The sequence below is a fragment of the Phacochoerus africanus genome, chromosome 2, assembly GCF_016906955.1.
Source record: "Phacochoerus africanus isolate WHEZ1 chromosome 2, ROS_Pafr_v1, whole genome shotgun sequence".
NCBI lineage: Eukaryota > Metazoa > Chordata > Mammalia > Artiodactyla > Suidae > Phacochoerus > Phacochoerus africanus.
In genome coordinates, this window is record NC_062545.1 from 256,815,135 (window position 1) to 256,833,382 (window position 18,248).

The following is an 18,248-nucleotide window of genomic DNA, read 5'->3' on the forward strand; positions in this document are numbered from 1 at the left end:
AGGCACCTGCCCCCAGAGACCCCCCGCCACCCCAGGCAGGACTGAGGTCAGAGGGCAGAGCCCGTAAAACCCTCAGAGGTTACCTCCTCCGGTACCTGCATTTCACAGCCAGGGCCACAGACCCAGAGAGAAATGCATCCAAGGGAACTCAGTGATCGGTCAGAGCCAGCCCAGACCCCAGACTCTTAGGAAATCAGAGGTGCTGGGCTGAAAGGGGAACTCCAGCCTGTCTTCCCCACCCCCACCCCCTAGAAATCCCGGGCGGAACTAACCCCAGTTCTCTCTCCATCTGTTTCCACCTCTTCCCATCTCTTCCCGTTCCGCCCAAGCCTCCAGCTGCAGCTCCCTCTGCCTCCCCAACTCAGCTCTGCCCCCTGGCTCTGCCCTGCTGGCCGCTAAGCCCCCTCCTCCCGGGCCCTCCCTCTGGAGATGCAGGGGCTTTCTGTTGGAGGCGGGGGCTTCCCCACGGCTACCTGTTTACCCTGCATGCGGGTTGAGTCACAGCCTTCTGGAAATGCTGAAGTCATGGATGAGCGGAGAGGAAGTGGGGGGAAAGGAGGGCCTGGCCTGTAGGCAGGGAGTTTTTATAGGCCCTTTGCAGAGCTGGCCTCCGGCTCACTGTTTCTTCAGGAACATGGAAATAAATGTGTTACATAGAACTGAGCTGGCTCGCTGACTGGTGGTGCCTGGGACATTTAGAAATGTGAAAGCGCTGGAAAAAAAAAACAAAAAACAAACCACAAGGGGAGGAAATTATTTTCCTGCTCATAGATCTCAGGAAAATCAAATACATCTTTGGGGTTGAAGAAAAAAAGAGAAATCTCTTTTCTGTGCCTTTGGCTGGGAAGGGGTCAATGTTGTAGGGAGCAGGGTTCTGATCAGCCCCTGGTCACCCCCACCCCACCCACTGGCCATCCCCTGGCATGACATCGCCACCCCTTCATGTTCTGTGGTCATCCTGCCCAGAATCCCAGATGGTCCATGACCCAACCTGGCTTCGGTCCCACTTACAACCACCTGGCTCCCTCTCCCCTCACGGAGGCACATTCTGGAACCCAGGCTGATGCTCCAGGGCCAGCTTCCTGCAGATCCATTGTCCTGATTTCTTAGGTGCCTCTGCACCCCCCCCCCTTTTTTTTTGTAACCATCTTACTCCTCCTGTGGACATTTAAAAAAAAATGTTCCTTGGTTCTTAAAACTCTGGGATATTGTACAAGATTTTCCAAATTGGAAAAACCAAAGTGAGTTAAAAAAAAATTTGTGTTTTAAAAACATTCTGGCTCTTGTTCTGCCAAGGAAGTTCTGCTGGATCATGGCCTTATAGCTGCATGACAGGAGTTCTCTAAGATTCTCCATTCTTCCTGGGGTTTTCTCCCCATTCTTCCAACTGCTCCCGGGGCTGTGAATGTTTTCTGAGTCCTGGGGCCAATGTACAAACATAGAAAGCTGGAAATGATGAAGGCTGTGTGAGATGGTTCCAGCTCGAAGGAGAAACCTCTCCACGATAGCTCATTTACTGGGATGTGGCTGAATACGGGGAGGGAGTAGAAAAGACCTCCGACAGCCAGCCTCAGTGTCACCAAGCCTGTGCAATGCGTCATCTTAGAAAAGAAACACTCAGACCTGACTCGAGACCAGTTTACTCGCTGTTTACACATAGTCTTAACAGACCAGGCTCTGGTTTCTCGTGCTATCGCTGATTTGAAAAGCAGCTAATCAGAAGTAGACCGAAGCAAATTGCTGCCATGGGAACTCCCACAGAAAGAAGAAATGACAGGAGTTTCCCTTGTGGCACAGCGGAAATGAATCCGACTAGTAGCCCTGAGGTTGCGGGTGTGATCCCTGGCCTCGCTCAATGGGTTAAGGATCTGGCATTGCCAGGAGCTGTACTGTAGGTCACAGCCGCGGCTCAGATCCCAGTGGCTGTGGTGTAGGCTGGCAGCTGCAGCTCCAATTTGACCCTTGGGCTGGGAGCCTCCATGTGCCATGGGTGCAGCCCTAAAAAAGAAAGAAAGAGAGAGAGAGAGAGACAGAAAGACAGAAAGAGAAAGGAAAGAAAGAAAGAAAGAAAGAAAGAAAGAAAGAAAGAAAGAAAGAAAGAAAGAAAGAAAGAGAAAGAAAGAAAAGAAAGACGGAAAGACGGAAAGAAAGAAAGAAAGGGAAAGGGAAGGGAAGGGAAGGGAAGGGAAGGAAAGGAAAGGAAAGGAAAGGAAAGGAAAGGAAAGGAAAGGAAAGGAAAGGAAAGGAAAGGAAAGGAAAAGAAAAGAAAAGACAAAGTGACAACTCACAGCTTGGTGGCGAAAAGTACCAAGCAACAGGTGCAAGCACTGAGAAGCTGCCGTGATGTGGGGCTGCTGTCCAGGCTGCACGCTCCTCTGTGACATCAGTTGATGATGAAGAGGTTGAATTACCAAGACACAGTTCCTTTGACTTGCAAGTGGCAGTTCTTGCCAAGAGGCCTGATGACATTGGGCAGCTTAGCTTCTGTTAGTGGAATGTTCAGCCATCTGGGCAACCCCAGGCAGATCTGCAGATAAGTTGGCTCTGTCCCCCCACCCCCACCCCCCCATCTTCAGGGCCCACCTTCTCCTCCAGGCTCCTCCGGGGCAGGGCAGGCCTGGGGCTGTCCTTTTCTCTAACGAGGCTGCTGCTGGTCAGATCGACTTGGGGAACAGCCTCAGCAAAGCTGTACCTTGCCCATGGGTCTGGACTGGGGGGGCGGCTTCCAGAACCCACTGTGGTCTCCAACGTAACCTTTGCTGGTGTGTGTTTAGGGTGAACAAGGGGTTCCAGGTGTGTCAGGAGATACCGGATTCCAAGGAGACAAGGTAAATGCAGCAGAGTCTCGCCTGCCCCCCGGCCCTGCTCTGCTCTGGCTCTGCTTTTCCTCCCGTCCTGGGTCAAGACTCACCTGCAAGATGGCCTCTAGCTGTCCTGTCTTCTCCATCCTCCATTCCCCCCTCTTATTGTCTCTTCCTGGGACTTTCCACTGGCCTCCTGACTTATTCCTATGCCCAGGCCCCAGCCGCTTCCCTCCCCACAAAACTGCTCTGAGTGTCCAGCCCTGTGCTGGGCTCACAGCCCATCCGTGGCTCCCTCCTGCCCCCAGAGCGGAGCCCCAGCACCCAGGCTCCCAGCGTGCAGGTCCCTCTGCTACTTGCCTGCCCCTGGTCCTTCAAGCCCTGTGCTCCTGAAGTTTGCACACGCTCTGCCCCACCGGTGCGTGGCCCAGCCCCACCCATCTCAGAACCCTGCCTGGGTGCCGTTTCCTCTACCAGCTTGGGAAGCAGCCGCTTCCCTGTCTGGGGGTGCCGCAGCTGTGGTGGCACGTTTCCTTTCTGGTTGATGGGGACTCATGCTCAGCCTCTTGCCAGACAGCGGGTTCCGTGGGCTCAGGCCCCCGGCTGGCCCAGAGGAACCCCGCTCAGGGTCCTGCATAGAGCAGTGAACGTATAAGACATGTCTGAGTGAGTGGCTGGCCTGCCTGACTGAGGAGCCGAGGCAGCCTGCCGAGGCCGGCTCCTCTTTGCCTGTGTCCGGCACCGTGTGGCCACATCTGGACGTCACCCAGCCAGTCAACGAGGCCCAGATGTTGGCCAGCTCTCCCTCTTCCTCTCCCCTCCCTCCTGGCTGGCCTGTTCTGACCCAGCCTCAATGTCTCTGGGTTGCGAGCCACGTGGGCCTGGCTGCCTCTCCAGCCGGGCCCCAGTCTCCAGACTTCCCCAGGTGGTGCCTGCTTGGAGCCCCAGGGTCCCAGGTTCCAGGAACGACCTGCTGAGGACAAGGGCTGCTGCTTCTTCCCCTTTGCATCCTTGAGGCCCAGCCTCTAGAGCTGCCAAGCTGGAGCTTGCAAGCAGGGAAATGGAGCAGGGAGCTCATCCTCCCCCTGAAAGTGGGTGTTCTCCAGGCCTCAGGCTGGCAAGGATGACCGAGCAGCTGTTCAGCTGGCCATTTCTGCTCCTCACTAACCCCGGCTTGCTCTGCATCTTTTCCAGGGGAGCCAAGGATTGCCAGGGTTCCCGGGTGCACGGGGGAAGCCAGGGCCTCTGGTAAGTGTCTTCGGCTCGGGGACTCCCAAACCTCACGCTCTCCCATTGTTCATAGAATGAGGCCAGAGACTCCTTCATATCTGGGACCCCATTTCCTCCTGCAGCAGCTCTGGGGGACGAGTGGAGCAGAGTAGAAATGGAGATTCACCCATTTTACAGATGAGGACACTGAGGCCCAGAGAGGCAGAGACATACCCAGCATCACCGATAGGCCTCAGTCACTGGCACAGCTCTGATGAGAAGCAGGGCTCCCAGTGCCTTGTATATAGTAGTGATGTTATTTTATTTATTTATTTATTTGTTGCTTTTCAGGGCCGCACCCATGGCACATGGAGGTTCCCAGACTAGGGGTCCAATCAGAGCTACAGCTGCTGGCCTACACCACAGCCACAGCAACACGAGATCCGAGCCGCATCTGCGACCTACACCACAGCTCACGGCAATGCCACAACCCACTGAGCGAGGCCAGGGATCAAACCCGCAACCTCACGGTTCCTAGTCGGATTCGTTTCCTCTGCACCACAACAGGAACTCCGGTAGTAACATTATGTATAATAGCAGTGGGTGTCATTTATTTATTGCGTGTTACTGTGCATCAGATCCTTCCTGCGTTCTATCTCTTTGACAACTGCCAACAATCCCAAGAGTTTGAGAATTATAACAGCTTCCCATTTTACAGATGGGGAAAGTAAGGTTCGAAGGTAAAGTGACTTGCCCAGGATCCCTAGCTAGTAAGTGTAAAAGACGGGGTTTAAATAGCCGCTCCTGGTAGTTGTCCAGACAGAGGTCATTCATAGTTTTCTGAATTTTCTAACCACCCCCAGGCAGGGGTTAATAAGAGGGATCAGGGGAAGGTGGGTCCTCCCCTGTCCTTGCCTCCCCCACAATCTCTTCTCTTCCGCAGGGCAAAGTTGGAGACAAAGGATCCCTTGGGTTTCCTGGGCCCCCTGGACCCGAGGTATGTGATACCCCATTTCTCTATGTCTGGCTGCAGCTGGGACAGGGGTTTGGGAAACCGAGGCCCAGAGAGGAGGAGAGACCTGCCCAAGGTCACACAGCACATGAGCGATGGAGCTGAGGAGAGAAATTCCTAGACCAGCAATCTTTCCTTTTCTGCCTCTGCTGATCCCGGCTCCCCTAGGGGCTCTCAAAGGCAGGGGGGCAGAAGCTGGCCTGGACCATCCCCCGCAACTACGTGGCCACCTTCACAGCTTCCAAAAAAAAAATACCAGGAAAGCCCTCTGAGCGCTGCTGCCTGGACCCTTCATGGGAACTCTCCCCATTCTCTACCCTGACGTTTGAGGCAACCAGCCCCTCTGAGCCCTGGAACTTTCCCCACTGCCCACAGCCTGGAGATGTGCAGGGCTTAGAGCTTGCAGGGACAGGGAGCAAGAGACAAGTGCAAACTTCTGGTGCTGGAATGGATGGGGAAGCAGACATAACGAGGGGTGGCTGAAGCAATTAACATAGTAACTCCAGTGGAGTCAGCAGAACCCTGAGCGTTCCTGATGTGTGTGCAAAGGAGCACAGGTATGTGAAAAGTTCATCAGCTGGCATTGCTCTACGAAAGAGAGAGGCAGCTGGTGGAACCTTTTTTTTTTTTTTTTTTGCTCCCATCCCCACCCCACCCCTAATACAGAGACCAGCTCCGGAGAACAGGGCCAACAGTACTAGGGCTACTGTCTGTCTCAGGGGGTCTAGGTCCGCCCTCCCCCCACATACCTCCCCAGCCTGGGGCCTTGCTCATCCACAAGGTCTCAGAGGCTGAAGTCTGGCCCTGCCGGCTTCTCCATACCCTTCCAAAGATCACTCCCGCTATTGCCCGGATGGATGAGGGAGTGTTTCCTGAAAGCTACGAGTTCCACTTTCCACTGTGTTGACTTTGGCCGTGACACAGCCCTATCTTTAGACGAGTGGACTTGGCCTCTCTTCCATGGCGCTGATGCCTTCCCCTGGTCACTGTGGAAAAAGACTTTTCTGAGAGTCCGGGTTTCCCAGCAGTCTGGCCAGTGTGGGTGGAAAGCCTGCTCCCTCACATGTATTAGGCACCTCTTCGTGCCAGGAGGCTGGGGTGAGCGCTGGTTGAATTGCCACCCCAACCACATGAGGGAGCGCGTACTACCAATGTTTTGCAGGCGAGGACACTGAGTCACAGAGCAGGGATGTGACCTCTGTAGGGTCACTCTGCTACTTGTAGCAAATAAGGTCTTTATGTGCTCTTTGGCTCCCTTTTGGGTCCCTAGACAGATCTGGGGTCAGATGCCTCTCCCGTCTTTGTGTTCTGTTTGGGTTGGCGGACTCCGAAGCCAGAAGATGGCTCTGCTCAGCTAAAGACAGAAGCCGACGAGCAAGTCAGCGCCTTCCCAAGTCTTTGCCTCCTTTCGGCGGCCCTCAGTCGAGGTCCCGCTCTCCAGCCCCTGCATGAGTTAGCTCTTTTCCTCATCAGTGGATCCGATCTGTGTGAGCACCCGACCTTGATCAGCATTCTGACCTTTAAGTTCTCCCTGGAGACAGGACCACCCTAGGCAGCCGTGTTTCCCAGGACACAGGACTCAACCCCCCTTGGAATGCAGATTGTTATTGAGCGCGTCCCAGGTGCCAGGTGCTGAACTCAGCACTGCGCTTATCTTATTCTGTTGAAGCCTCAGAACAGCGCTGTTAGGGCTGTTCACCATTTTTGTGGATGAGGAAGCTAAGACCCAGAGAGGCTGAGAAACCTGCCCAAGGTCACACAGTGAGCCAGTGACAGAATGAAACTTTGAGCTCTTAATCTGAAAGAAAAGCCATGGGGCGTTGGCTTCCTGTGTTAGCTTCAAATTCAGGACCATTCTTGCCTTTGCTAGTGAGAAGGGTGAGAGGATCTTTGAGCTGGAGTTTAATAGGAGTTATCAAAAGCTCAAAAGAAGAAAAAAAGCCACTTAGGAAGATGAAGTCGGGGGAGCATTCTGCTCTCAGGGATTCATATGAGAAGGCTTTGGTTTCCGGCTGGCGGGAAACTGAGGACATAGCAGGTCCGGCTTGAAACCAAATGGCTGAATTAACAGAGGTATTACACATAAAACAAGGAAGGAGATGTTCTCATACCAGCCTGTGCTGGTCAGTTCACACCCAGAGAAGCTTGAGTGTCTAATGATTGTCAACAGCTGGAGGCAGCCAGAATGATGGGCCCTTGAAGCCATTGAAGGGGTGACTGGTCTCCAAACTATGCTTCAGCCTCTGTGGGGAGAGTGTTTTGTGCTTTGCGGGTCCCTGAGGGGCAACTGGAGGCTGTTGGGGGAGAAGGTTCTGCTCTGTGTCAGAAAGAAGCTTCCAGTGCCCAGTCCATCATCCACTGGGAATAAGCCTGGTCTGGGAGCAGTGAACCCTCCCAGGTGCTGTGGGGCAGAGTCCAGCACACCTGCCAGGATGTAGTGGGGATTTCAGCTTCCAGTCTGAGCTGAGATGTACTAGACCAGTGCTTTTCAAGGCTTTCAAAGTCACGACCAACCCGGAACACAATCACACCTGCAGGATCCCTGCAATCAAAGAAGGGCACTTCTCTTGGAGTTCCCACTGTGGCTGAGCAGTAACAAACCCAACTAGTATCCATGAGCATGCGGGTTCGATCCCTGGCCTCGCTCAGTGGGTTAAGGATCTGGCGTGGCCTTGAGCTGTGGTATAGTTCACAGATGCAGCTCAGATCCTGTTGCTGTGGCTGTGGTGTAGGCCAGCAGCTACAGCTCCTATTCCCACCATAGCCTGGGACCTTCCATATGCTGCAGATGCAGCCCTAAAAAAAAAAAAAAAAAAAAAGCGAATGCCCCTTCTCAGAGCAGAGGACAGCTCTGACCCAGGACTTGGGCAACTCTGGGTTAGACGAACTTGTTATGTGCTTGTTCCTATGCCAAGGCCTTCCTGCACTGTCTCGCTTAAGTGTCTCCATAGAGTAGGGCCTGGTCCCAAGACCCTGTTTAAGTCAATGAGATTAACAGAGCTGCCCAGGGTCACCTCCCTGGGAGGGTGGTTTGGAAACCCAGGTTGGTTCCCCTCCTGGGCCTTAGGCTCTTGGCATTTCCCTTCACAGTCCCCTTGGGTGACCCCTGCTCTCTGCTTCCCTTCAGGGGTTCCCCGGAGATATTGGCCCCCCTGGGGACAACGGCCCAGAAGGCACGAAGGTGAGTCCTAGCCTGGGATGGGGGGAACTGCAGTTGATGAGGCCGACAGCTCTGCAGAAGCCCCTGGCCTGCAGGGCTGGCTCCCTGGCTCGGAAGCAGGAGAAACCTTGCCAGCCTGTGACCAGCCTGCAACGGGGCTCGAGGTGCTGCTGCTGAGAGCCTTTTTTGTTCTCTTCTCACCAGGGTAAGCCTGGAGCTCGAGGCCTGCCGGGACCCCGTGGGCAGCTGGGGCCGGAGGTGAGACTATCTGACCCTGTCCCCTACCCATCCCCACAGCTGTCAGCCTGCTCTTCCTGGGTCCTTAGCTGGGGGCCAGGGCCCCTCAGTGGGGGGCACAGCCCAGGGCTGCCTCAGGCTCACCCTCCAGCTCATCCTTCACAGTCTTGCCCTATGACCCTTCCAGGGACCCTTCTCTGCCCCGGCCTGGCTGACAGGTCACTCCAGGTCACTCCTGGCCATTCCCATTGTCCTGGGGTTTCTTTTCGTGGAGGCACTGCCACTTTCTTGTTCACAGTAACACAGTGTATTGGGGCATTGATATGGGAGGCAGGGAGTCATTAGCTCAGCCCTCAGGTGAGGCCCTGAGTCTCAGGGGGACAAAGGGACTGTGTTGGGTCCTGTGATTAGTGGCAGGCAGCGTCAGGATTTTAACCTGGGTCTGCTGAGCCCATGATGTAGCCCCTATGCTATAACTTCTGGCCTCCTGGGAGTTGCGTGGGGGCCTCTCCAGAGAATACATACACACGATTCCCGTAGCTAGTAAGTGGCAGAGTGAGGTCTGTTTATTTCTCATTCGCGATGGAGGGGATTCATATTCTCTATGGGCCTGTGGGAGCACTAGCTGGAGGGCTGCTGGGCACCCCACTGGCTGGCCCCCAATTTTCCCTGCACACAAGGCCCTCCCCCTTGCACCTTGGCTCAGGCCCCAGGGCCCCCATGACAAGCAGCCCTGAGTGAGGGTGCAGGAGACCCAGACTCCCCAGGACCAGGACTGCAAGCAGGCATCTGGCTGACATGGATCCCTTCTCGGGCTGCTGGGTCTATGTCTGGTGTGGTCCCAGCTCTTTCTCTGGATGCTGCCACGTGGGGCTGCTTTCCTGGAAGCTCTGGAGGGGGCCTCTTGGTGAGGCCTGGCATGCCAGGGAGGACCAGTTTAGAGGCTGCCTGGACCTGTGGGAGGGCCTGAGGAGTCTCCACAGGCAGGAAGTAGGAAGTGGGCGAGAGGCAAAGACAGCACCATCCCCGGGCTTCCGTTGACACGCCTGTCACCCCTCCAGCTGACGCTCAGTACACCTGCCACTTGCTTGTGTCGTCATCAGTTCATTGGTCCCCTCATACATTTATTCACTGCTCTGTGTGTTCCCTCTCTCACGCCCTCCTCCCTGCTTTCATGCCCCACACACGCTGGGCACACCCATCCTAGTGATGATGGGGTCATCCCGGTTCAAGATGATCCCTCGCTGCCCTGCACCATTTTACAGATGGGGAAACTGAGGCTCAATGAAGCTAAGGTCTGCCGCTGGGTGAAAGGCAGAGCTCAAAAGAGAGCCCGTATCTTTGGGCTGCAAGCTGGGGCGCTTCGCCCACAGCATACAATGGGGTTTGACTTTCCTGCCGGGCTCCACCACCAGCCTGGCCTGGTCACATTCAGACGACATGGGGAACCCCATTCACAGAGAAGCCCCCGTGTGGTCTGGCCTTAGGCCTCTGCCCTGCCAGGGGCCCAGGTGCACCATTTCTAGGTCCAGAAGGGCTCCCCTGGGTCCACTCCTTTCCCTCCTAACCGGTCAAGATTGCCAAGACTCCCGCACTGGATTAACTTTCTCCTTTTCTCCCCCCTTTGTGTCTCCCAACTCTAGGGAGATGAGGGACCCATGGGGCCACCCGGGGCCCCTGGCTTGGAGGTGAGTGTTGCTGGCTTGGGGGGAGGTGGGGTTTGCGGGTGCTGAGCCAGCTTTGCAAAGGCCGTGCTCTGGAGAGAAGTCAGCAGTGAGGGCCTCGGGGATGCCAGGGAGGGACCTGGGACAGACAGAGACCGAGAGACTGGAGGCAGGCAACGGACTGGCTGTTCCCGCCCACCCGCTGTGTGCTGGGGCTTGGCATCTATGTCCATTCATTTGATTTTCCCTGGGAGGGGCACTGCCTTTCTTAGTTTCATCCAAGGTCCTCGAGGCTCAAAGAGCCTCAGAGTTTAGCTCCAATATCTCACAGCCTGGAACCTGACTCTGCATTCTCTCCACTGCTCCACTGGGCCTCCCAGAAGGTGCATGCCTGCTCCACCTTCACCCCAGCATTGGATGATTCGGCACTTGGTGAATTTTTTTACCCTCTCCAAGATGACTGAGGACCCAAAATATTCTTCTTTGTATGGGTTACATCCATTGACATGAGTGCTTAATATGGTGAAGCTTTCAATGTTGGTGTCCGTTCACTGAAAAAAAAAATTTTTTTTTGTCCTTTTTTATCTTTTAGGGCCACACCAGCAGCATGTGGAGGTTCCCAGGCTAGGGGTCCAGTCGGAGCTGTAGCCACCGGCCTACACCACAGCCACAGCAGATCTGAGCCGCATCTGCGACCTACACCACAGCTCACGGCAACGCCAGATCCTTAACCCACTGACCGAGGCCAGGGATCGAACCCATGTCCTCATGGATGCTAGTCGGGTTCGTTAACCACTGAGCCACCACGGGAACTCCCCGTTCACTGAAAATTAATAACATCATAAAAATTCATAGCAAACCTGTTTCATGTTAACAGGAAAAAATAGTTTTATGAAAAATAGCTGTATTTTCCAAAGCAGAATCAGCTAATGAAAAGAGTGGCATTGCTTCACGATTTTTTTGCTAATCTCTCGAATGTCTGTCTTAATAGGAGGCAGCTGGATTCCCCAGCCTGCCTCTGCCTTCCATCTGTGGAGGGCGCCACATGTCCTGTGGCCTCTGGAAAACTCCACTTCTATTCATGAGAATGAGGGATGCAGGCGAATGACATCTTCATATCACCACGAAAATAGTTTTGACCTCATGAGTGTCCTGTGACACGGTCTCAGAGGACCACCGGCCTAACCCCTCCCTCCCTGTGCGTCCTTTATCTGCTGTTCCAGTCCCTTCCTTTCCCTTAGCCCTTGAAAGCAGATTTCATCATCTACACTAACAAACAAGACCAGCCGGGGAGGGGAGACTTCCCCAGGTCACACGGCTACAGACCCCACCCCTACCCCCACCGCCATCCCCACCCCCACCCCCGGCCCTGCATCCCCATCCCCAAGGACAGCTGGCAGTCTGGTGACATTGGCACTCTGCATCTCCGCCCCCTCCTGGCATCTCTCACTGGCTTCTCCCTGTTGCAGGGTCAGCCCGGCAGAAAGGGGTTTCCTGGGAGGCCCGGCCCGGATGGCTTGAAGGTGAGAGACTGGGAGTCGCTGTGCTGGGAAGGTGCTGGGGAGGAGGAGGAGGGAACATGGGGGGGGGGGGGGCGGGTGGAGAGGATGGGATGGGGAGCTGGGGAGGGGGGCAACCTATGAGGCCCGAGGATGAACCCTGAACCCCTGGCCTGTGTTGTGAAAAGGGGAGGAAATGGACCCCATTTATCACAAAGGATGGGTGACAGAGTGGAAAAAGTGGACCTGAGCTCAATATCCAACAGCGGGCTGGTGTTCAGGGAATGGATTACAGGGCAGCCACCGAAGATGAGGTGCTAGTAGCTTTTACAAGACGGGGATGTGGCTGTTACAAAACGGTGCTGGTGGCTTTTAGAAGACGGCATGGCATCACCATTCCGGGGTGATGGTGGGGTGCAGGAAGAGGGTCAGAAAGGGGTGATTTCTGGGTGGCGGAATTATAGAAGATTTCCATTTTCTTCTCCGGGCTTCTATATTTTCCCCCCTTAATACCATAAATATGCACTTCATTTATTAAATTTTTTTTTAAGTTATCCAGAAAGAACTGGCCCCACTAGGAGAATATGATCCTCAGCCCATGAGCAGCCTGATGGCTTTCCAGGGACTCCCCTCGGGGGCTGGATTTCCCCTGCCATCCTGGGCCAAGATCCTTGAGCCAAGTTTACAGATGCACAGAGGTTAGGGGAGAGCTGGGGGGCCCAGGCCACTCACGTCCCCTCACCCAGGGGAAATGGCCCTCATGGGTGTCTGGGGGTATCGACCGTGAGGTCTGGGGGAGAAGCTGGAGGGGTGGGCTGAGGTTCGAGCCAGGACCGCAAGGAGCCATGTGCACTTGTGAGCCAAACTCTTGGCCAGTCCAAGCCCACGTCCTGCCCTCTGAGGTTTGGGCTTTTCTCCCTCACATCCCAGCTGGGTTTCTGTGGTGGGAGCAGTGACATGGCCAGAGTGGATTTATCCCCTGGGTCTGCCCACCAGGACAGTTGTGGCTGCTGAAGGAGCAGGGGCCACCACTGCATGGGATGAAGCTGACAGACAGGGCCACAAATGGCCACCTCCTATGACAGCTGGAAATAGCCTCTGAAATGAACGAGTCTGATTTTCCCTATTTGTAGCTGGGGAGGCCAAGCCTAGAGCAGAGACGAGGCTCAGCAGCCCCCTGTGAGCTGGTGGCAGAGCTCTGGTGGGCTAGGTCCAGGAGCCACATGCCCTGACTCCCCAGCTCCCTGCTCTTCCTGGGGTGGGACAGCCCAGTGGAGGAGGAATGGGGATTTCAATCACTCAGACCAAAGCTCCAGTTCCAAACCTTCCTTCAGCTCGCTGTGTGACCTCGAGCAGCTCACTTCACCTCTCTGAGCTTCAGTTTCCATCTCCACAAAAAACAGGAGGTCGATGAAGGGGCCTGAATGAGATATGGACTGTGTGCCATGTAACCTGCCCAGGGCCACTCCGAGGGAGGCTAGGGTCATTCCTGGGGCCAGAGGTTCTGCCCTCGTATCCCTGTTCCTGCCATTCATTCGGAGTCTCCAAGGCCAGATTCTGGAGTTGAGTTTCCTGGTCCATCCACACCAGTGGGCACTAAAGCCAGTTGGCTGGGGTGTCCCCCAGGAGGCCTAGACCCCTAATCGCTCATCCCAAGTGACCCTCCTCTGTTTCTCTGCAGGGGGAGCCAGGCAATCCTGGACGGCCGGGGCCCGTGGGTGAGCAGGTGAGTCAACACGGTCTCGGAGCATGAAGGCTCCCTTTACTGAGCACTTACGCTGTGGGAAGCCCACGCATGCACCACCTCGTTTCATCTCCATCCCAGCTGGAGAGGAGGGTTCGCTCGCCTCCCCCTTTCCCTCTGGCTCGCAGGGAGGTGAGGTCACTGAATGAGAAAGCCGTGCATCCCAGTCACGGCAGATGTTCCCCAAGGTCTGATGCTGCAGATGTTTTGGGGGCACTGGCCCAAAGACGTTACGTGACTTTGTTCCCAGAACGTGAAAAGTGGATGAGCCCTTCATAGTCGCCGCGCAGGCTCGATTCATAGATGGAGAAGCCAAATGCTAGAGAAGCAGAGCCACTTGCCAGGGGCCCTTGGTCCAGGCATCCCTAAATTATAAAGAAGATGAATTCATACCAGGGGTTCTGACTAGTTGGGGAAGCCAGGCCGAGGTCTGAAGAGGAGAGGAGGCTGCGAGGAATCATTGAGAAGGAGGTTGGAGCATCACAGCCTTCAGTGTTGAGGTCCAGGGCCCTGGGCACTGGGGAGAAACTGCTGGGAGAGCTGGGTGGATGGCTGGCCTCCATCCCTCCTCTGCAGCTTGGCCCCCCCTAAAAGCTTAACCTGTGGGCTGGTAGGTCAGGTCAGAAGGTCACAGTCGGAGTTCCCATTGTGGCTCAGCGGTAAGGAACTAGTATCCATGAGGATGCGGGTTCGATCCCTGGCCTCGCTCAGTGCATTAAGGATCTGGCATTGCCATGAGCTGTGGTGTAGGTTGCAGACACAGCTCGGATCTGGCATTGCTGTGCCTGTGGCGTAGGCCGGCAGCTGGAGCTCTGACTCGACCCCTAGCCTGGGAACCTCCATATGCCGCAGGTACGGCTCTAAAAAGACAAATAAACAAATAAACACAAAAAGAAGGTAGCAGTCTCCTCCACTCCTTTAAAGAAGGACGCCACCCTCTGAACCCTGCAAGGGGCTGCCTCAGGCTGGAAGGAGTCATGATGCTGGGAAGCCAGAATAAATTATCTTTGCTAAGAGACACCATCAGTGGCGTGAGAGTCACACACCATGAGCTTCCTCACCAGGCCTGCAACATCTGTTGGGGGGAAGAAAGGAATTAACGCAGGGGGAGGACTGGATTTTTGAAACCTTTCCAGTGTCATTCGAGCACATTCTGCGGGAAGCCCAGGAGTTTGGAAGGGCTGCCGCAGCCTGGATGTATTTCCTGATTGGAAAAAAAAAGGCAATACGTTCAGCAAATTGAATTTCATAGTTATGCTGGTGGTAGGGTTCTCAGGAAATAGATACTTGGAATCCTAGAATGTCGAGACATAAAGGGTCCCTAGAAACCACTCTATTCAGGGGTTCTAACCTTTTTCATGCCTTGCACCCCTTTGGTAGGCTTGGTGAAGCCCACAGTCCCCTTCTCAGAATAAAGAATTTTTAAACGCAAATACAAAACAAAGGATTAAAAGGAAATCAAGGAGTTGCCGTTGTGGCGCAGTGGTTAACGAATCTGACTAGGAACCATGAGGTTGCCGGTTCAGTCCCTGGCCTTGCTCGGTGGGCTAAGGATCTGGGGTTGCTGTGAGCTGTGGTGTAGGTCGCAGATGCGGCTCAGATCCCGTGTTGCTGTGGCTCTGGTGTAGGCCGGCGGCTACAGCTCCAGTTCGACCCCTAGCCTGGGAACCTCCATATGCCGAGGAAGCCGCCATAGAAATGGCAAAGAGATTAAAAAAAAAAAAAAAAGGGAAATCTATTATATTGAAATACAAATATGATGGTATATTAAAATATGATCTCCTCGTAGATAGACTTCTCTATTCTTGCATGAAATAGCAGGATCTAGCAGCAGGTCTAGTAACAAGCTCAGTTTTGAAGTGATGACAAGACTTACTGATAGATTTTGAAATCTCTGCAGCAGTGACTATGTGGCACGTAAATATCGGTGACCATTGCCGTTGCCGTGGGTGGGTTTGTGGCCTACAGTCATGTTTGAGGCAAATGCTAAATTCGAATTAGAAGTTGATGAAAATAAAAGTTGCCATTTTGGGAGTTCCCATTGTGGCTCAGCAGGTTAAGAACCTGACTGGTATCCATGAGGACAAGGGTTCGATCCCTGGCCTCACTCAGTGGTTAAGGATCTGGTGTTGCCTTGAGCTGTGGCATGGGTTGCAGATGTGGCTTGGAGCTGGCGTTGCTGTGGCTATGGCATAGGCCAGCAGCTGCAGCTCCAATTCAACCCCTAGCCTGAGAACTTCCATATGCCGCAGGTGAGGCCCTAAAAAGAAATTCATGGACCACCCCCCCACAGATATCCATCCACAGAGCCTTATAGGAACTCCAGGTTAAGAACCCCTGGATCCTAGTCCACATTAGTTGGCAGGCTAGGATTCGTGGCGGAGAATGGGTTTGACTTAGATGATCAAGGGCAGCGGCAAAGCTGGGGCCAGAAGGAGGTGGGGATAGCCCAGCCTCATTGATTCAGTGGAGCCCTCAGCAAGTGACCCAGCCGGCTCAGCAGGAAAGAGACACCTGTCTGAACCGTGAGGCAAGGCTGGAACCAGGTCGCTGCCACTTGGCGTGCTGGGATGCCATGCCAGCTGTGCCCTTGGCCCCCTTCCTGATGTGGGAGCAGACATTTCCTGTTCATGGCAGAATCAGAGGATCCCCAGGAAAGGCTATAAAGACCTCCTTATAATCACAGTATCGGCTACACTTATTGGGCACCTGTTAGGTACCAGGCTCTGTGCAAACACTCTCCATACCGTCACTGGCCATACCTCCAGCAACCCCATGACAGTATTATTATTCCCATTTTGCAAATGAGGAAACCAAGGCTCTGAGAAGTAACTTGCCCAAGATCTCCCAGGCGGCACCTTCACTGCCAGAGCCCAGGCTGACACTCAGGTCTGCTGGTTTGCCAAGACCTGCCCTGGAGGAACCAGAAAACCCTTGACCTTCTGAGCCCTTGCAGTTTTCTAGCAGTTAGAGTGCAGCCAGCCTGCCAGGCCCTGTCCTAGGTGCTGGGAAGATAATTACAAAGCACCGGCCTTGCCTTTAAAAAGTTCCAACCAGGGGGAAGCCAGGCACCTAACCCTGAGATGTCTCGTCCAGCAGACGACCCAGGGTCGCCTTGTTCCCAGTTGCATCCCCAGCACCAAGCAGATCGTCATATGAGAGCAGGGAGGGAGGGAGAAAAATTCTCATGGTCCACAGCGGCCCTTTATCTGTAAGCCATATGAGGACTGGGCCAGCCTTCTCCGCCAAACTGGGGACTCAGATCCCACGTATGCAGTGCCCGCTGTAGGTGACAATGCCACCTCCTCCCTCATGCCCTCTTGACCGCTGAGAGGAGACAGCTGTGTCCACAGCTGTCAGAACTGCTTCTCCACCAGCCCCGCCAGGTGGAAGTCCTAGGCCTCTGGGGCATGCTTCTCCAGACCAGCTTCAGCTCCAGACACGGGACAGGCCTGCCAGGATGTTCCGGGACAGCGCCCCAGGGAGGGGTCCCAGGGGTAGGGGCGGGGGAAATGGGGCACTCGCTCTATGGCCCTTATTCATTAGGATCCTGTTTGGCTTCTTGTTTGAGGTTTATGACCTGCCTGCCTTCCAGGACCCAACAACTCATAAATTTAAAGTAGCTATGAAATTTCTGTTTCTCTGGGCCAGTCAGGCAGGGACCTCTTAAATAGAACAGTTTTTATTCCTTTTGCTCGACATCCTCTAAATGTCTGACTGCTCCCTTGTGGGGAGCTCAGGCCTCTGCCTTAACCCCATGCCCTTTTAAAATAAATTAGAATGGGATGGGAGGGAAACTAACATTTATAGAGTGCCTACATGTGCCATGCATTATCGCCAATACTCAGAACAACCCCGGGAGGTGGGGAAAGCCCTTTATCTTAAGTCCCCTCACTCCACACATGAGGCCCAGAGAGGCTCTGCAATTTGCCCAGGGGCCACAAGCCTGAAATTGACATAGATAAAGTGTCAGAGATGGTGCTTGGCCCATCGTTAGTGCCAGCTGTTGTTATTAATATTGCTGTCACCTTGAACATGATCTAATGAATGTTGAAAGTGAGTTGCTGGGAGTTCCCGTCGTGGCGCAGCAGAAACGAATCCGACTAGAAACCATGAGGTTGCGGGTTTGATCCCTGGCCTCGCTCAGTGGGTTAAGGATCCGGCGTTGCTGTGAGCTGTGATGTAGGTTGTAGACGCGGCTCTGATCTGGCGTTGCTGTGACCCTGGCGTAAGCTGGGAGCTGTCGCTGCAATTGGACCCCTAGCCTGGGAACCTCCATGTGCCTCGAGTGTGGCCCTGAAAAGACCGAAAGACCAAAAGACACCCCCCCCAAAAAAAAAGTAAGTTGCTGCAAGAGTCAATACTTGGTTATTTTCTGTGACTTATTAGCCATGATCTCATACCTTATACCTCACCCCTCTCACCTCATGCTTCAATCCTGAAGGGTGTCTGAGCCCAGGGAGCCAGGACCCCTCATGTGTGGCAGTGGTGCTGGGGAGATCTGGGTCTGGCTTATGGCCACACGTACTGGGGTGACAGGTGCATGGGCTTTGGAGCCCCAGGGGCCAGAGTTGAATCCCAGGCTGCAACTGCAAGACACACAGATTCCTGATCTGAGCTGCCACTTTAAACCTGTCTCTGAGCTGCATGGAGCTGACCCTTTGGCACAGGAGGGCTTTTTCTTCACTCTAGTTGACCAGCAGCTTCGCTGCCTGAGTGTATAACTTCTGATCTGCTTCTGATCAAGTTCAAGGTCTCCTTCCTTTCTAGATCCAGTTTGCAGACAGGGAGTAGATTTTATGGGACAAATCCACTTGTCCCTTTGTCTTCCCTCATTCTCCCAGAAACTCTTGGCTGCAAACCTGGGTTCTTCCAAAGCCACATTTGCTCCCCTGAACCACACACAACCCCCGTCTGCTGGA

The 18,248-nt window shown here is 54.3% G+C and overlaps 1 protein-coding gene across 1 annotated transcript in view; it reads left to right on the forward strand.

The window, feature by feature from the left end:
• COL27A1 (collagen type XXVII alpha 1 chain) overlaps window positions 1-18,248 on the forward strand; it is a 154,770-nt gene that overhangs the window by 77,555 nt on the left and 58,967 nt on the right. Inside the window, 8 exon segments of the mRNA XM_047768236.1 lie at window positions 2,775-2,828; window positions 3,996-4,049; window positions 4,954-5,007; window positions 8,150-8,203; window positions 8,387-8,440; window positions 10,063-10,107; window positions 11,553-11,606; window positions 13,264-13,308. Coding sequence (XP_047624192.1) covers window positions 2,775-2,828; window positions 3,996-4,049; window positions 4,954-5,007; window positions 8,150-8,203; window positions 8,387-8,440; window positions 10,063-10,107; window positions 11,553-11,606; window positions 13,264-13,308 — 414 coding nt within the window.